At 45.5% G+C, this 17286-nt stretch overlaps 1 protein-coding gene across 3 annotated transcripts in view; it reads right to left on the bottom strand.

The window, feature by feature from the left end:
• LOC141192795 (cyclic nucleotide-binding domain-containing protein 2-like) overlaps positions 1-17286 on the bottom strand; it is a 478066-nt gene that overhangs the window by 434184 nt on the left and 26596 nt on the right. For 2 of the 3 annotated variants that reach the window (XM_073662058.1, XM_073662056.1), the window contains exon 3: positions 15176-15243. The exons of the other annotated variant lie outside the window; for it this stretch is intronic. In XM_073662058.1, the coding sequence (XP_073518159.1) occupies positions 15176-15243 (68 nt within the window). The remainder of the gene's footprint in view (positions 1-15175; positions 15244-17286) is intronic. 3 annotated transcript variants of the gene reach the window in all.

Here is a 17286-nt window from a genome sequence, read left to right as displayed (position 1 = left end):
TATATATTGTATATATGGGTTTGGGTGTAGGTGTTAGGTTGGGTGGAGGGAAAAGGGGGGAGGTGGGTTCATCTTGTGGGACACTGGTTATTTGGGTGAAAAACTGGCACTGCCTGATCTGTCCTATGGACGTTGGACTGAGGCATGAGGCGCAGGACCAGCTCTCAGGTCAGTGCCGGGGAGGGACTGGTGGGCTTGAGTGTGGGGGGGTTTGTTTGGTCTTGTATATATTTGTATAGTTAGTATTTATTTTATTTTATTTATTTAAAAAAAAAAAAGTATATATTAGTATGTATATAATTTGTCGGTTATTGTTTATTATATTGTTATTATTTGTTTGGTAACCGGACCAGATGTCATGGTGTAGGTAGTTATTATTGTGTATATATGTATAATATGTGTGTGAGGAGAGAGGGAGCGGCTGGACCAGTTCATTACATTGTTTATTTTCTGGTTATTAATTTTGTTATGTTTCTGTTATTATTATTGTTATGTTTTTCATTTTTATAATAAAAGATCTACAGGATGTAACTCAGGGTCAGTAATGTAACGTATGTACACAGTGACTGCACCAGCAGAATAGTGAGTGCAGCTCTGCAGTATAATACAGGATGTAACTCAGGATCAGTACAGGATCAGTAATGTAATGTATGTACACAGTGACTGCTCCAGCAGAATAGTGAGTGCAGCTCTGCAGTATAATACAGGATGTAACTCAGGATCAGTACAGGATCAGTAATGTAATGTATGTACACAGTGACTGCTCCAGCAGAATAGTGAGTGCAGCTCTGCAGTATAATACAGGATGTAACTCAGGATCAGTAATGTAATGTATGTACACAGTGACTGCACCAGCAGAATAGTGAGTGCAGCTCTGGAGTATAATACAGGATGTCACTCAGGATCAGTAATGTAATGTATATATACACAGTGACTGCACCAGCAGAATAGTGAGTGCAGCTCTGGAGTATAATACAGGATGTAACTCAGGATCAGTACAGGATCAGTAATGTAATGTATGTACACAGTGACCGCACCAGCAGAATAGTGAGTGCAGCTCTGGAGTATAATACAGGATGTAACTCAGGATCAGTAATGTAATGTATGTACACAGTGACTGCTCCAGCAGAATAGTGATTGCAGCTCTGGAGTATAATACAGGATGTAACTCAGGATCAGTAATGTAATGTATGTACACAGTGACTGCACCAGCAGAATAGTGAGTGCAGCTCTGGAGTATAATACAGGATGTAACTCAGGATCAGTAATGTAATGTATATACACAGTGACTGCACCAGCAGAATAGTGAGTGCAGCTCTGGAGTATAATATAGGATGCAACTCAGGATCAGTAATGTAATGTATGTACACAGTGACTGCACCAGCAGAATAGTGAGTGCAGCTCTGGAGTATAATACAGGATGTAACTCAGGATCAGTAATGTAATGTATGTACACAGTGACTGCACCAGCAGAATAGTGAGTGCAGCTCTGGAGTATAATATAGGATGCAACTCAGGATCAGTAATGTAATGTATGTACACAGTGACTGCACCGGCAGAATAGTGAGTGCAGCTCTGGGGTATAATACAGGATGTAACTCAGGATCAGTAATGTAATGTATATACACAGTGACTGCACCAGCAGAATAGTGAGTGCAGCTCTGGAGTATAATATAGGATGCAACTCAGGATCAGTAATGTAATGTATATACACAGTGACTGCACCAGCAGAATAGTGAGTGCAGCTCTGGAGTATAATACAGGATGTAACTCAGGATCAGTAATGTAATGTATATATACACAGTAGAGATGAGCGTTGTTCTACTCGAACTGTTCGCCAATCTCAAATTCGAGCTGTTTTGGGCGGTGTTCGAGCCGGTCGGCGAACACGAACAATTTGAGAAAAATTCGGCTGTTCGAGGTTATGTTCGATAACTGTTCGTGCACCAAAATCATAACTGGATTTTTTCTCAGTAATGATGAAAATTAATGTTAATACGCAGTTTGAGTGTACAGCGGGGTGGGGGGAGGGGCAGGGGATGGATCTCTGCAGGAACAATGAAGATCTCCATTTTTTTTTCTCTTTCCCGCATTTGCAGTGGGGAGGTGCAATCTGTCAGCCTATCAGCAGCGCACACACGGAGCGAAGTGCTTTTTTTCACACAAGCAAGGGCATGTGTCATTGGCAGTGTATGTCACATGTCCTTGCCCTATAAGACCAAGCCATTTTCCCCGTCGCCACCATTTTCTCACTGCTGCAGCTGCGTGTTAGACGGCACCGCTGTTGCTGTGTGCGCTATACCTTGTTAATTTCAAGCCAATTTTCGCACAAATCTACAGATAGCTTGGGAGTAGGGAATAGTTGTGATTGCAGTCCTTTTAAGGACTAGGTTACAGCATTTCCTACGACTTTTATCAGGCAGGTCTGTGCTCTTAAATAGATAGATTGTGGGAGTAAAGACTAATTGTAATTGGAGTCCTTTTCAGGACTAGGTTACATCAGTTCCTATCAGTTTTTGCCAGGCAGGTCTGTGCCAGTGCTGTGCAAGTTTTTTTCACAGCATTTGGCTGAATCTAGCAAAGCTAATCCTTTTTGGCCTATTGCAGAGTGTGTTAGTCAGTGGAGTAGCCTATCTGTGTTGCAAGATATACCACCTGTGTATAGAATACCAATTTTTTTACTGCACCTAGTGAAGTAAAATCTTTTGGGCATAGCATCATTCTATTAGTCCATCTATACTGACCTCCATCAGGTTGCAAACTGAATATAATTTTTTTCTGCATCTAGCTCTGAAAAAATATTTGGGCTTGTAGCAGCGTGTGGGACTTGGTCTATTAGTCCATCTATACTGACCTCCATCAGGTTGCAAATTAAAAATAATTTTTTTCTGCATCTAGCTCTGAAAAAATATTTGGGCTTCTAGCAGTGTGTGGGACTTGGTCTATTAGTCCATCTATACTGACCTCCATCAGGTTGCAAATTAAAAATAATTTTTTTCTTCATTTATCTCTGAAAAAATATTTGGGCTTGTAGCAGCGTGTGGGACTTGGTCTATTAGTCCATCTATACTGACCTCCATCAGGTTGCAAATTAAAAATAATTTTTTTCTGCATCTAGCTCTGAAAAAATATTTGGCCTTCTAGCAGTGTGTGGGACTTGGTCTATTAGTCCATCTATACTGACCTCCATCAGGTTGCAAATTAAAAATAATTTTTTTCTGCATCTAGCTCTGAAAAAATATTTGGGCTTCTAGCAGTGTGTGGGACTTGGTCTATTAGTCCATCTATACTGACCTCCATCAGGTTGCAAATTGAATAAAAAAATTTTCTGCATCTAGCTCTGAAAAAATATTTGGGCTTCTAGCGGTGTGTGGGACTTGGTCTATTAGTCCATCTATACTGACCTCCATCAGGTTGCAAATTAAAAATAATTTTTTTCTTCATTTAGCTCTGAAAAAATATTTGGGCTTCTAGCAGTGTGTGGGACTTGTTCTATTAGTCCATCTATACTGACCTCCATCAGGTTGCAAATTAAAAATAATTTTTTTCTGCATCTAGCTCTGAAAAAATATTTGGGCTTCTAGCAGTGTGTGGGACTTGGTCTATTAGTCCATCTATACTGACCTCCATCAGGTTGCAAATTAAAAATAATTTTTTTCTTCATTTAGCTCTGAAAAAATATTTGGGCTTCTAGCAGTGTGTGGGACTTGTTCTATTAGTCCTTCTATACTGACGTCCAGCAGGTTGCAAATTGAATATAATTTTTTTCTGCATCTAGCTCTGAAAAAATATTTGGGCTTCTAGCGGTGTGTGGGACTTGGTCTATTAGTCCATCTATACTGACCTCCATCAGGTTGCAAATTAAAAATAATTTTTTTCTGCATCTAGCTCTGAAAAAATATTTGGGCTTCTAGCAGTGTGTGGGACTTGGTCTATTAGTCCATCTATACTGACCTCCATCAGGTTGCAAATTAAAAATATTTTTTTTCTGCATCTAGCTCTGAAAAAATATTTGGGCTTCTAGCAGTGTGTGGGACTTGGTCTATTAGTCCATCTATACTGACCTCCATCAGGTTGCAAATTGAATAAAAAAAATTTCTGCATCTAGCTCTGAAAAAATATTTGGGCTTCTAGCGGTGTGTGGGACTTGGTCTATTAGTCCATCTATACTGACCTCCATCAGGTTGCAAATTAAAAATAATTTTTTTCTGCATCTAACCCAGCCAATAGTTTTGGCCTAATACCACAGTTTGGCCACTCAGCTCTGCTCGGTTACCATCCATTGTTTTTTTGTGCAAACAACTCCAGAGTTGTGAATTAGTTAACCACCAAAATGAGTGGAAAAAGGCCTGCTGCTGGTGGAAAGGGGAATAGGCGTGTTGGGAAGGGGAAAAAAGGTTGTGTCCGTGGGGTAGGTGCAGAAGAAAGACCATCTTCCAGCCAAACTAAAATGTCTACTTCTTTTAGCGGACAATGTGATAAGATCCCTTTCTTACGGCCACGCCAATCGCTACAAATTCCAGATGAGGCACAAAAACAGCAGGTGCTTCAACGGATATCAAGTGCTCCTTTAAGTGGGCTCTCCTCCACATCAACTTCAACATCACAAATACTCCAGTCCTCAAAGGTGTCACCCAAATCGCACTTGCTTCCTCACAGCTCCCAAATCTCCAGCTGCCCGTCTGAGTATGAGGTAGAACAGATGGTTGAGTCTGCAGAGCTGTTTACTCATACTATAGCCTGGGAATCAGAGGTCGACTCCAGCGCTTCTGTGAATCCAGACGAGGAAATGATCTGCACTGATGCCCAGAATCTTTATGAGTCGGATCCAGGACCAGACGCAGAAGGTTCTGACCATAATGTAGACCCTCATTCCCAAACTGTAACTCCTGTTGGTGGAGACAATGAGGAAGACGATGATAAGACTCAAATACCTGATTGGAGCGACAACTTTAGTTTTTTGTCAGGGCAGGAACAGGTTGGCTCTGAGGACGACGGGTGTGATAACGCACAGGGTGATGATGATGAGGTCGGAGATCCCACTTACTGTCAACCCACAGTCAGCCAAGAGATGAGGTCAGCAGAGGAGGTGGAGGAAGATGCTAGTGACGACGAGGTCAGGTTGCGCCTTCCTGGACAGAGACGTAGTACTGGAAGCACGTCAACAACTGCATCCTCAAACACAACTCTGCCTCTCACCACAAGTCGTGGTGGCTCTTCAGGTCGCATGGGTGCTAAGCCTTGCATAGCCTGGGCATTTTTTCAGATCGATAAAGATGACCCAACTCGTGTTATCTGTAACATTTGTCAGCAAAAGCTAAGTAGAGGCCAAAAAATACATAGTTTGAGTACTTCATGCATGAACCGGCACATGGACATGAAGCATAAGTTGCAGTGGGAAGCTCAGTGTGCTACAATGCGGTCTAGCCGGCCGGGCCAACCACCGTCTGCCATATCTTGTGCATCCGCGGCCTCTTCATCCTCTGTGACTGGGGGGACAGCAGTCACACCTGTTTTGGGGCGCAGACCTGCCACCTCTTTACCCGCAACAGCCAGCGTGATTGGCAGGTCATCATTTTCTTTGGAGGTGGTAACACCAGCTGGTCTTGAGCGCTGTCCGACATCGATAGCACCACCTTTGGATCAAGGCAACCTAACATGTCCGCCTGCATCTTCCTCACAGACCGGCAGTTTGCCGGGGACACCCTTATCAACCCCGTCTAAGCACAATAGCCAGCCCTCGGTCCCTCAGATGTGGACAAGTAAAAGACCATTTCCTCCTAGCCATGAGAAAGCTAAGAGGTTGAATTTCACCATCTGCAAGCTCTTGGCTACAGAAATGCTGCCTTTCCGCCTGGTGGACACAGAGGATTTTCGAGACCTTATGTCCGTCGCAGTGCCCCAGTACCAGATGCCCAGTCGGCACTACTTCTCAAAGAAAGGTGTGCCTGCGCTCCACCAGCATGTCGCACACAACATCACCGCTTCTTTGAGAAACTCTGTGTGTGACAGGGTGCATTTCACCACAGACACTTGGACGAGTAGGCATGGACAGGGGCGTTACATGTCGCTGACTGGGCACTGGGTAACTATGGTGACAGCAGGACAAGGGGCTGCTGTCCAAGTCTTGCCGTCCCCACGAGTTGTGCGTCAATCCTCTTTATGTCATTTTTCCTCCACTGCTTCTGCCTCCTCAACCTCCTCTCGGTCTTCCACCTGCACCCAAAGCCTGTCTGGTCATGCCACAAGCTTTCTAACTGCGCAGAAGGGATCCTGCACACCTCCTTACTATGCTGGCAGTAGGGCTCAACGTCATCAGGCGGTTTTTACATTGAAATGTCTGGGAAATGTGAGTCACACAGCTGAGGAGTTGTGGTCAGCTCTGGAGAACCAATTTCATGAATGGTTGTCTCCACTGGACCTGAAACCAGGGAAGGCCGTGTGCGACAATGCTGCAAACCTGGGTGCGGCCCTTCGCCGGGGCAATGTCACACACGTGCCTTGTATGGCTCACGTGTTGAACCTGGTTGTCCAGCAATTTTTAGCCCACTATCCCAGACTAGATGGCCTTCTGCAGAGGGCACGGTCGCTGTGTGCTCACTTCCGCCGTTCGCATCCCGCAGCTCAGCGACTTACATCTCTACAGAAGTCGTTGGGCCTGCCACTTCACCGGCTAAAATGCGATGTGCCTACCCGGTGGAATTCAACTCTGCACATGTTGCAGCGACTGTGGCAGCACCGACAAGCCCTGGTGCAATACGTTCTGACGTATAGCCTGGGCCAACGAGATTCAGAGGTGGGGCAAATCACGCTGGAGGAGTGGTCTCAGATCAGGGACCTATGCACCCTTCTGCACAGTTTTGAAATGGCGACGAAGATGTTTAGTGCTGACGATGCCATTATCAGCATGACTATTCCGGTGATTTACATGCTGGAGCACATGTTAAACAGAATTCGGAGTCAGGTGGTGGCACAAGAGGAGGTGGAGGAAGTAGAGGAGGAGGAGTTGTATGCGGAAGGGCTAACATCTGCAAGGTCCAGACGGTCGGCAGCACCAAGGCGGCAGGCATGTGAGGGTGGGGGAGATGATTTTACCAGGGCGCATGGTAGCAGCCAAACTAGCGAGGAAGGTGCAGGAGCCCAGGAAGAAGTGGAGGACGAACTGATGGAAGACTCATCAGATGAGGGAGACCTTGATCACATTTCTGTTGTGCGAGGTTGGGGGGAGAGGACAGAGGAAGGAAGCATGATTGCTACCTCGCCACCAACACAACAGGGACTTGGTGCTCCTGGATGCGCAACACACATGAGTGCCTTCTTGCTGCACTACCTGCAACATGACCCTCGAATTGTGAGAATTAGAAATAATCCTGACTACTGGGTTGCCACACTGTTAGATCCCCGGTACAAAAGTAAATTTGCAGAAATTATTCCTGCCATAGAAAGGGATGCACGCATGCAGGAGTATCAGCAGAGACTGTTGCAGAATCTTACATGTGCTTTTCCACAAAATACCAGTGGTGCACGTAGTGAATCTCACAGTTCCAACTTGCCAACCGTGGGACCGTCAAGTGTTCAGCACTCAAACCGTAACAGAACCACAGTATCTGCTGGTAACATCAATTTTGCGGAATCATTTCACCACTTTTTTAGCCCATCCTTTGCAAGGCCACAGGAGACAAGAAGTCTGACACATAGTCAACGCCTAGAGACGATGGTACAGGAGTATCTCCAAGTAAACATTGAAGCCACGACTGTGTCACTGGACCCTTGCTCTTTTTGGGCTTCCAATCTGGATAAATGGCCGGAGCTAGCCACTTACGCCTTGGAGATCTTGTCATGCCCCGCAGCCAGCGTTCTGTCTGAACGTGTGTTCAGCGCTGCTGGTGGTGTGCTGACAGATAAGCGCACGCGGCTCTCCACTGATAATGTAGACAGACTCACGTTCATAAAGATGAACAAATCATGGATCCGAAACGACTTTTCTACCCCTGTGTCATCCTGGGGAGAGTAAAAGCTTGATGATTGGTTAAAATCACCCTACCAACCGTTTTAAGCTTTCAAATTACTAATCATGTTTATCTGTATCTTGACTGGAAAATAATTTGGGCTTTGTAGCAGTGTGCAGCACTGATCCTATTAGGCCATCTATAATAAGCTTCACCAGATTTAAAATTAAAAATAATTTTTAGCTGCATCTAGCCCGGAAAATAATTTTGGGGCTCCGAGATGCGCAAGACACATAAGTGCCTTCTTGCTGCACTACCTGCAGCATGACCCTCATATTGTCAGAATTCGAAGTAATCATGACTACTGGGTTGCCACACTCTTAGATCCCCGAAACTTTTCGATCAACCTTTTCATTTTAATAAAGACCAAAAAAATGGTCATTTTTGAAATTATAAGCATTAGCAGGTTGTTAGAAACTGAAATCAAACAGTTTTCAACTCAAAACTTTATTCTAGGTGATGTTACATTTTCACATAGGACCCCTTGTTCGAAAGGAGCTTCTGAACTCTCTCGTCCATTGAATTTGTCAGGTTTTGGATGGTTTCTGCTTCAATTGTTTTGCATGAGGACAGAATACCCTCCCAGAGCTGTTGCTTAGATGTGAACTGCCTCCCGCCATCATAGACACTCCTTTTAATGATGCTCCAAAGGTTCTGAATGGGGTAGAGGTCAGGGGAGCATGGGGGTCACACCATAAGTTTGTCCCCTTTTATGCCCATATCAGCCAGAGATGCAGATGTTTTATGTGCAGCATGAGATGGTGCATTATCATGCAGAAAAATGATCTTGCTGTGAAATACACGGTTCTTCTTCTTGAACCATGGCAGGAAGTGCTGTTTGAGAAAATCCACATACATTATGGAGTTCATCTTTAGCGCCTTCAGGGATCCTAAAGGGGCCGACAATCTCTCTCCCCATGATTCCAGCCCAAAACATTACTCCACCTCCTCCTTGTTGGCGCTGTAGCCGTGTTTGCGTGGGGTGTCCATCAACCAGCCATCCTCCACTCCATTCATCTGGACCATCGAGCGCTGCACGGCACTCATCCGTGAACAAAACAGTTTTGAAATCAGTCTTCATGTAATGTTTGGCCCACTGGAGCCGTTTCTGCTTGTGTGAAGTGGATAGAGGAGGTCGACAGGATGGCATATGCACAGCTGCAAACCTCTGAAGGACCCTGCATCTTGTTGTTCGGGGGACGTTGGAGGCACAAGCAGCTTCAAAAACTTGTCTGCTGCTATGTCAAGGCTTTTTTGCCGCTGCTGTTTCAACCTGACGTAATTGCCTGTAGGAAAGAGTCCTCAATTTGCCCTTATCAGCACGCACACGTGTGTACTGTGAATCAGCTACATACTTCTTGATTGCCAAGACACTTCATCCTGATCATCGCACAATGTTGATTGTAGTCATGCCTTGACCTAAACACTCCACAATTTGTTGCTTCTCAGCAGCCGACACATCCTTTTTCTTTCCCATTTTGGCAGAAAATGTAGGCTGCTTAATAATGTGAGAGAGCCTTCTTAAGTAGTCTTGCCTTTCATTGGACACACCTGCCAAACTAATTAGCACAGGTGTCTGCAATTGCTTACAGTGATATAAAGAGCCCTGACACACATCACCATCAATGAGTTTAACTGACAAACAAACAAATTCTTCCCTTATCACTCCTAAACACTTTTTGCATAATAATTTGGAACGCGGTGTACATGTGCTTTTCCACAAAACACCAGTGGTTCACGTAGTGAATCTTACAGTTCTAACTTGCCAACCGTGGTCTGTATGGAATTGTTCAATAAAGGGCCCAAAATTAAGATAACATAGATGGGAGAGGTCTCTATGAATAGGAATTCCTAAGTATTTGATACCCTGTGAGGGCCAGGCAAAGGGAAAGTTGGACTGGATGGAATCCTATATGGATTTAGGGAGGGAGACATCGAGGGCCTCAGACTTCGCTGCATTGATTTTAAAATTTTACCATGTAACAAAGTGATCTATTTCAGCCATAACAGCAGGGATGGATATATGTGATTGAGTGATATATACTAGGACATCATCAGCAAATAGAGAGCACTTGTACTCGGTGCCTCCCACCTCAATCCACCTAATATTGGGGTTATGGCGAATTGATGAGAGCAGGTGCTCCGTCACTAGGATGTATAAGAGAGGGGACAGAGGACATCCCTGGCTTGTCCCATTGGTGATTGTGAAAGGTGATGAAAATGTTCTGACGCACCCCCTGGGCCTTGGGACACCCGGAGCCGGACCCTTTTTGGTGGATGCTGGTGGTTGTAGGCTTCGTGGCGGCGATCCGGTTCCGTGGCTCAGGGCGGTCAAACCAGTGGCGGAACTATTTATGTGGTTTTGATGTTTAAATGTCCGACTACGCCACCCGTGGATTGCGGTCAGAGTGAACCGCCGCTACAGGGCAGACCGCTAAGGCTGGTGTTGTGGGTGCAGCAGAGCGTAGCATAACTCCCCACGGGAGGAGTATAGCCTCAGGGCAGTGTATGCGGAGGATGGGGGTGATGGTGCAGGGCAGCAGCAGTAACGACACGGAGTCAGTGATGCAGTTCAGGGCCTTTACTCACAGTTCTTATTATCCAGACCACGTCTGCAGGTAACGGCTGCCCACGTCGTACTGTGCTCACCAGGTGAGGGGCTCAGACAACTCCCAGATAACTTTGGAGCGCTTCACAGGACCCCCTTTGTGTGTCCTTTGTCTGGCCTTTCTTACCAACACTTCTGTCCGGCTGCCTCGGGCCTCCTCTTGGTAAACTTGGCGCCAGTTTCCCTGACCCTATGTGGTGCCTTCCTAGCGGGTGGAGCAAGGGGCTGCGCCACATAAAATGTCAGAGCCTCCGGTTTCTAGCTGAGGGTCGTTTCCTGCCTCCACTAGTTCGGGGACCGGTCTCCCCCTTTGGCCTGACCCCTCCACGCAGGTGGATTCGGGCGTGCGGTGGCGACTCGCCCGTCCGCACCCCTGGGATCCCTTCATTCCTCGTTCCTGGAGCCTTCTCCGCTCCTCTTCCTTCCTTCTCCCTCTTGCAGGCCTGGGCCTCTGTTACTAGGCCCGCCTCCGGAGCAGAGCTCATGCAGAGCCCCTGCTCCCTGCCACTTCTGCTCAGACTTCTCTGCACTGAACTAAGATGGTGCCCACCTTTTATACTCCCTTCTCAATGCACCCAGGAACTGCTTCCTCCCTGCTCCTGCACTGCAGGGTTCCCCTTCCTCAGTGTTCCCTCCCCCCACTCCAGCCAGGGACAGGGACTGTCGTGCCCATCTCAGGGGCATATTGGTCGCCCTGCCCCACGGCAATGTGGTGTAATGCATGCAGGTGTCGGGTCCTGATCCACACTCCATCCTTATCTGAGAGTGAGATATCACACCTCTGGGTGAGGTGCAATACGTCTGTAGCAACCGAGCCCTCGGTGCTACAGTTCCATTTATCTTCAGCCTAGGTGACGTATTGTGATACAGGGCCGTGATTTTGGCTATAAAAGGGTCCCCTAGACCCCTACCCCAAGCTTTTTAAGAGAATCATATATGGCGTGCCAGGAGACTCTATGGAATGCTTTCTCAGCATCCAACGAGAGTATCTACTTACAAATTTTTAACTGCATCTAGCCCAGGAAATACTTTGTGCCTAGTAGCAGTGTCTGCTAGTCAGCGGATTATCCCGGCTGTTAAGCAAGCTACACCACCTGTAGTTTGGACACTTAATTTTTTCAAAGGAAATGCTTCGGGACCACGGGATACTTAGTGAAGAGCATCAGGAGGCACCCCAAGGCATAGGGGCTGGGACTGGCACTAGGATGCCTTGCGGTGGACAGCCGAGCTCGATCCTTATAAAAGCTTTTTAACTGCAGCAGCTTTAGTGGACGCTACTGGAGCTGGAATTACGCGGCTGCTGGCATGAGACTTGCCCTCCAATAGATCCTTGTAAATGGATTTAAAGTGTATTCATTCAAATTAGAGGGACAATTTAAATTAAAAAGCTTAGAGCTGCCTCCACCACAGGGGGGCTCTCTCGACCCACCAGCGGACAGGCACCAGTATTGGGAGAGGGGGGCTGGCCGTCAGGGTTCACCGCGGCTCTGGCACAAACCCGGCGACACGGAGGTGGCACGGGCAGGAGCGGACTGGCCGTCTCGGCTTCTCACTTTTTGGATTTTAGAAGGGCATGACATGCCTATATCTGTGTCTCCCCCTCCTTTTACTCCTCCACCTCTTTTCTTTTCGCATGACTATATGTACTTGTCACTTTTCCATGTGTTAGTTGTGTCTTCTGAGCAGTTTGTCAGCTTTTGGACACCTTTGAAGGTGTTTTCTATGTGTTTCTATGTGTTTTTGTTTGCCTGCCATTGTTTTTAACGGTGTTCGAAGGTGTTCGACGAACCGAACTGAACTCGAACACTACGGGGGTGGCTCAACACTAATACACAGTGACTGCACCAGCAGAATAGTGAGTGCAGCTCTGGAGTATAATACAGGATGTAACTCAGGATCAGTACAGGATCAGTAATGTAATGTATGTACACAGTGACCGCACCAGCAGAATAGTGAGTGCAGCTCTGGAGTATAATACAGGATGTAACTCAGGATCAGTAATGTAATGTATGTACACAGTGACTGCACCAGCAGAATAGTGAGTGCAGCTCTGGAGTATAATATAGGATGCAACTCAGGATCAGTAATGTAATGTATGTACACAGTGACTGCACCAGCAGAATAGTGAGTGCAGCTCTGGAGTATAATACAGGATGTAACTCAGGATCAGTAATGTAATGTATGTACACAGTGACTGCACCAGCAGAATAGTGAGTGCAGCTCTGGAGTATAATATAGGATGCAACTCAGGATCAGTAATGTAATGTATGTACACAGTGACTGCACCGGCAGAATAGTGAGTGCAGCTCTGGGGTATAATACAGGATGTAACTCAGGATCAGTAATGTAATGTATGTACACAGTGACTGCACCAGCAGAATAGTGAGTGCAGCTCTGGAGTATAATACAGGATGTAACTCAGGATCAGTAATGTAATGTATGTACACAGTGACTGCACCAGCAGAATAGTGAGTGCAGCTCTGGAGTATAATATAGGATGCAACTCAGGATCAGTAATGTAATGTATGTACACAGTGACTGCACCGGCAGAATAGTGAGTGCAGCTCTGGGGTATAATACAGGATGTAACTCAGGATCAGTAATGTAATGTATGTACACAGTGACTGCACCAGCAGAATAGTGAGTGCAGCTCTGGAGTATAATATAGGATGCAACTCAGGATCAGTAATGTAATGTATGTACACAGTGACTGCACCAGCAGAATAGTGAGTGCAGCTCTGGAGTATAATACAGGATGTAACTCAGGATCAGTAATGTAATGTATGTACACAGTGACTGCACCAGCAGAATAGTGAGTGCAGCTCTGGAGTATAATATAGGATGCAACTCAGGATCAGTAATGTAATGTATGTACACAGTGACTGCACCGGCAGAATAGTGAGTGCAGCTCTGGGGTATAATACAGGATGTAACTCAGGATCAGTAATGTAATGTATGTACACAGTGACTGCACCAGCAGAATAGTGAGTGCAGCTCTGGAGTATAATACAGGATGTAACTCAGGATCAGTAATGTAATGTATGTACACAGTGACTGCACCAGCAGAATAGTGAGTGCAGCTCTGGAGTATAATATAGGATGCAACTCAGGATCAGTAATGTAATGTATGTACACAGTGACTGCACCGGCAGAATAGTGAGTGCAGCTCTGGGGTATAATACAGGATGTAACTCAGGATCAGTAATGTAATGTATATACACAGTGACTGCACCAGCAGAATAGTGAGTGCAGCTCTGGAGTATAATACAGGATGTAACTCAGGATCAGTAATGTAATGTATGTACACAGTGACTGCACCAGCAGAATAGTGAGTGCAGCTCTGGAGTATAATATAGGATGCAACTCAGGATCAGTAATGTAATGTATGTACACAGTGACTGCACCGGCAGAATAGTGAGTGCAGCTCTGGGGTATAATACAGGATGTAACTCAGGATCAGTAATGTAATGTATGTACACAGTGACTGCACCAGCAGAATAGTGAGTGCAGCTCTGGAGTATAATATAGGATGCAACTCAGGATCAGTAATGTAATGTATGTACACAGTGACTGCACCAGCAGAATAGTGAGTGCAGCTCTGGAGTATAATACAGGATGTAACTCAGGATCAGTAATGTAATGTATATATACACAGTGACTGCACCAGCAGAATAGTGAGTGCAGCTCTGGAGTATAATACAGGATGTAACTCAGGATCAGTACAGGATCAGTAATGTAATGTATGTACACAGTGACCGCACCAGCAGAATAGTGAGTGCAGCTCTGGAGTATAATACAGGATGTAACTCAGGATCAGTAATGTAATGTATGTACACAGTGACTGCACCAGCAGAATAGTGAGTGCAGCTCTGGAGTATAATATAGGATGCAACTCAGGATCAGTAATGTAATGTATGTACACAGTGACTGCACCAGCAGAATAGTGAGTGCAGCTCTGGAGTATAATACAGGATGTAACTCAGGATCAGTAATGTAATGTATGTACACAGTGACTGCACCAGCAGAATAGTGAGTGCAGCTCTGGAGTATAATATAGGATGCAACTCAGGATCAGTAATGTAATGTATGTACACAGTGACTGCACCGGCAGAATAGTGAGTGCAGCTCTGGGGTATAATACAGGAGGTAACTCGGGATCACTAATGTAATGTATGTACACAGTGACTGCACCGGCAGAATAGTGAGTGCAGCTCTGGGGTATTACACAGAATGTAATTTGTGATGTGTCTGCGGCAGCAGAAAGCTGTTGATTGTGTTCATGTTAAACAAAACCTATAAATACTTATAAGAGTGGTAATAGTAGTGGAGTGCAGAATGCTCGAGGCGATACTGAATAATCAGTTTTGCCAGAAGTGTCCGTAAAACAATATTACATTTTCAGGAATTATGCTAAAATCTGGAGAAGCCGATTCAATTCATTAAATGCTGTTCCCTCTGTTACAGAATTTCTAATTCCCATCCTTTACAATAATTATTTTATTGCTACCTGTAATTATTATTTCAGCCTGTAAACCTTGGGAGATGATGAAATTCTTACCTATAAATTTTTATGAGGTTGCGAATAACTTGCACAACAAGGACAGCTGTGCGGAACTTGTGGATGTGCTGTAAGAGAGAATGAGAAGAGACAGAGCGCAGATTACTACATCGTATCGGCATTACTACATCAGACACGTTCCAGCACATTGTACATTGTGGTAAATGGACTGCGGCAGTTCAGGCTGAGGATCCCGTGTACCGTACGATCCAGTGCCGAACATCCAGGACACCGAGTGTGACAAGGTGCTAGACTATCGGATTCTCTGCATTATTGCACGGTAATACACACGCTACAAGAGCGCACTGTGATAAAAGCCATATTGCTCTCAGCTCTTCAAAATTTGAGGGATGGGTAAAAAAGGACGAGAAATCCCTTCAGGCCAATCACATGGAGAAGTGTTTGGCAGAAGAAGGTATAAAACTCCTTTAAATGAGGCCTGCTAGGAGCAATAACAGAAATAAAAGGCAGCTATCTGGTATTTACACAGTAACAGTCACGCATGACTTGACCATTGTAGCAATCCGGAAAGTCAATGTTTTTTTTTTTTTACTCCAAACAGGTCCATAATTGTGTGCCAATTCTGTATATACTAGAATTCTGAGCACCTAATCCCTTACCTAGACATATATTTTAAAGATGACAGTCTATCACTGATGACCAGTCTCCTAAGCAATGAGTACAGCGCTTACAAGTTCTTTTTTACAGAGCTTGTAAGTAGACATGAGCAGTCCGATGCTGAACTCCGAGTGGGAAGAGAGGAGACATAGAGAGATTTTCAAATTCCAAAGTTTGAGTCCCCATAGATTTCAATTGGGTTCAGGTTCATGTTGAAGTTCGGGTAAAGTTCTGGTACCCAATCCGAACTTTGGACTAAAGTTAGGTCGGATACTAGAACCCAAACTTACAAGGGTCCAGTCATCCCTACCTATAAGTGCTGCTCTAAAGCGGCCTACAGCCAGCTTCAGTTTCCTTGCATTCCTCCGATGCTACAGAGGTAAAGCTATCTCTGCTAAGAACATGGGAGAGCCAACAGTGCAGACCATCGGCACATCCATGCTGCTAGTCCAAACTGTCAATCATGAGGAAGCATGGTTGTCCGGCAAGAAGAAAGACAGGAAGTCGAGTAGTGGTGTGCTCTTCTAGTTAGAAGATCCAACAACATCTTTCAGCTCATGTTTCTTGGAGACCAGAACATAGTAGACACTGGATGCCGAGATGAATTGCACTTCTTGTTGGCCACCACAGTCTACAATTGTTTTCTTTTTCATGTCTCTTTCCCTTAGCTGTCTTGCTGCTGTAGCTCCCTGGATGGTCCTTCACTTACTTCAGATCGGTCTTTGGATCAGACTTCAGATTAGTCTTCAGTCCGGATCTTCTGGTGCTGAATAGGCTTCACACAAGGTATGGTGCACGTCGCTAACGTCAATGACATGTATTGTGCCCCGAATCACTGTGTGAAGTCTTGTCAGCCCCAGAAAATCTGAATTGAAGACTGATCCAAAAACTGATCTGATGCAAGCAGAGGACTAGTCGGGGAGCTGAAAAGGCAGAACAGGTGAGCGGCAGAACAGGTGAGGGGTAGGACAGGTGAGGGGCAAGAAGAGTGATGGGCTTTGTCTCTACCAGCTTTGCACATCTAGAGGTGACATTTTTGCCACTTCTTCTTTGCACTCGCTCACTCTCAGTGAGATTGGATGGAGATGACTATGAACAGCAATTTTCACGTCTTGTCACAGATTCTCAATGGGATTCAGGTCTGGACTGTGACTGCGCTGTTCACACACATGAATGTGCTCTGATCTAAACCTTCCATTGTAGCTCTGGCAAGATGTTTAAGGTCGTTGTCCTGCTGGAAGGTGAACCTATGTCCCAGTCTCAAGTCTTTTACAGCCTTTCCTCCAGGATTGACCTGTATTTAGCTCCATCCGTCTTTCCATCAATTCTGACCAGCTTCCCTGTCTCTGTTGAAGAAAAGCCTCCCCACAGCATGACGCTGCCACCACCATGTGTGACGGTGGGGATGGTGTTTTCAGGGTGATGTGCAGTGTTAGTTTTCCACCACACATAGTGTTTTGTATTTAGCCTAAAACTTCTACTTTGGTGTGCTC

This window comes from Phyllobates terribilis, unplaced genomic scaffold (assembly GCF_046119375.1).
Source record: "Phyllobates terribilis strain yellow unplaced genomic scaffold, ASM4611937v1 Scaffold_2__4_contigs__length_985480577, whole genome shotgun sequence".
Classification (NCBI taxonomy): Eukaryota; Metazoa; Chordata; class Amphibia; order Anura; family Dendrobatidae; genus Phyllobates; species Phyllobates terribilis.
The sequence above is the reverse complement of the archived record's forward strand: the minus strand, read 5'-3'. Positions and strand labels throughout refer to the sequence as shown.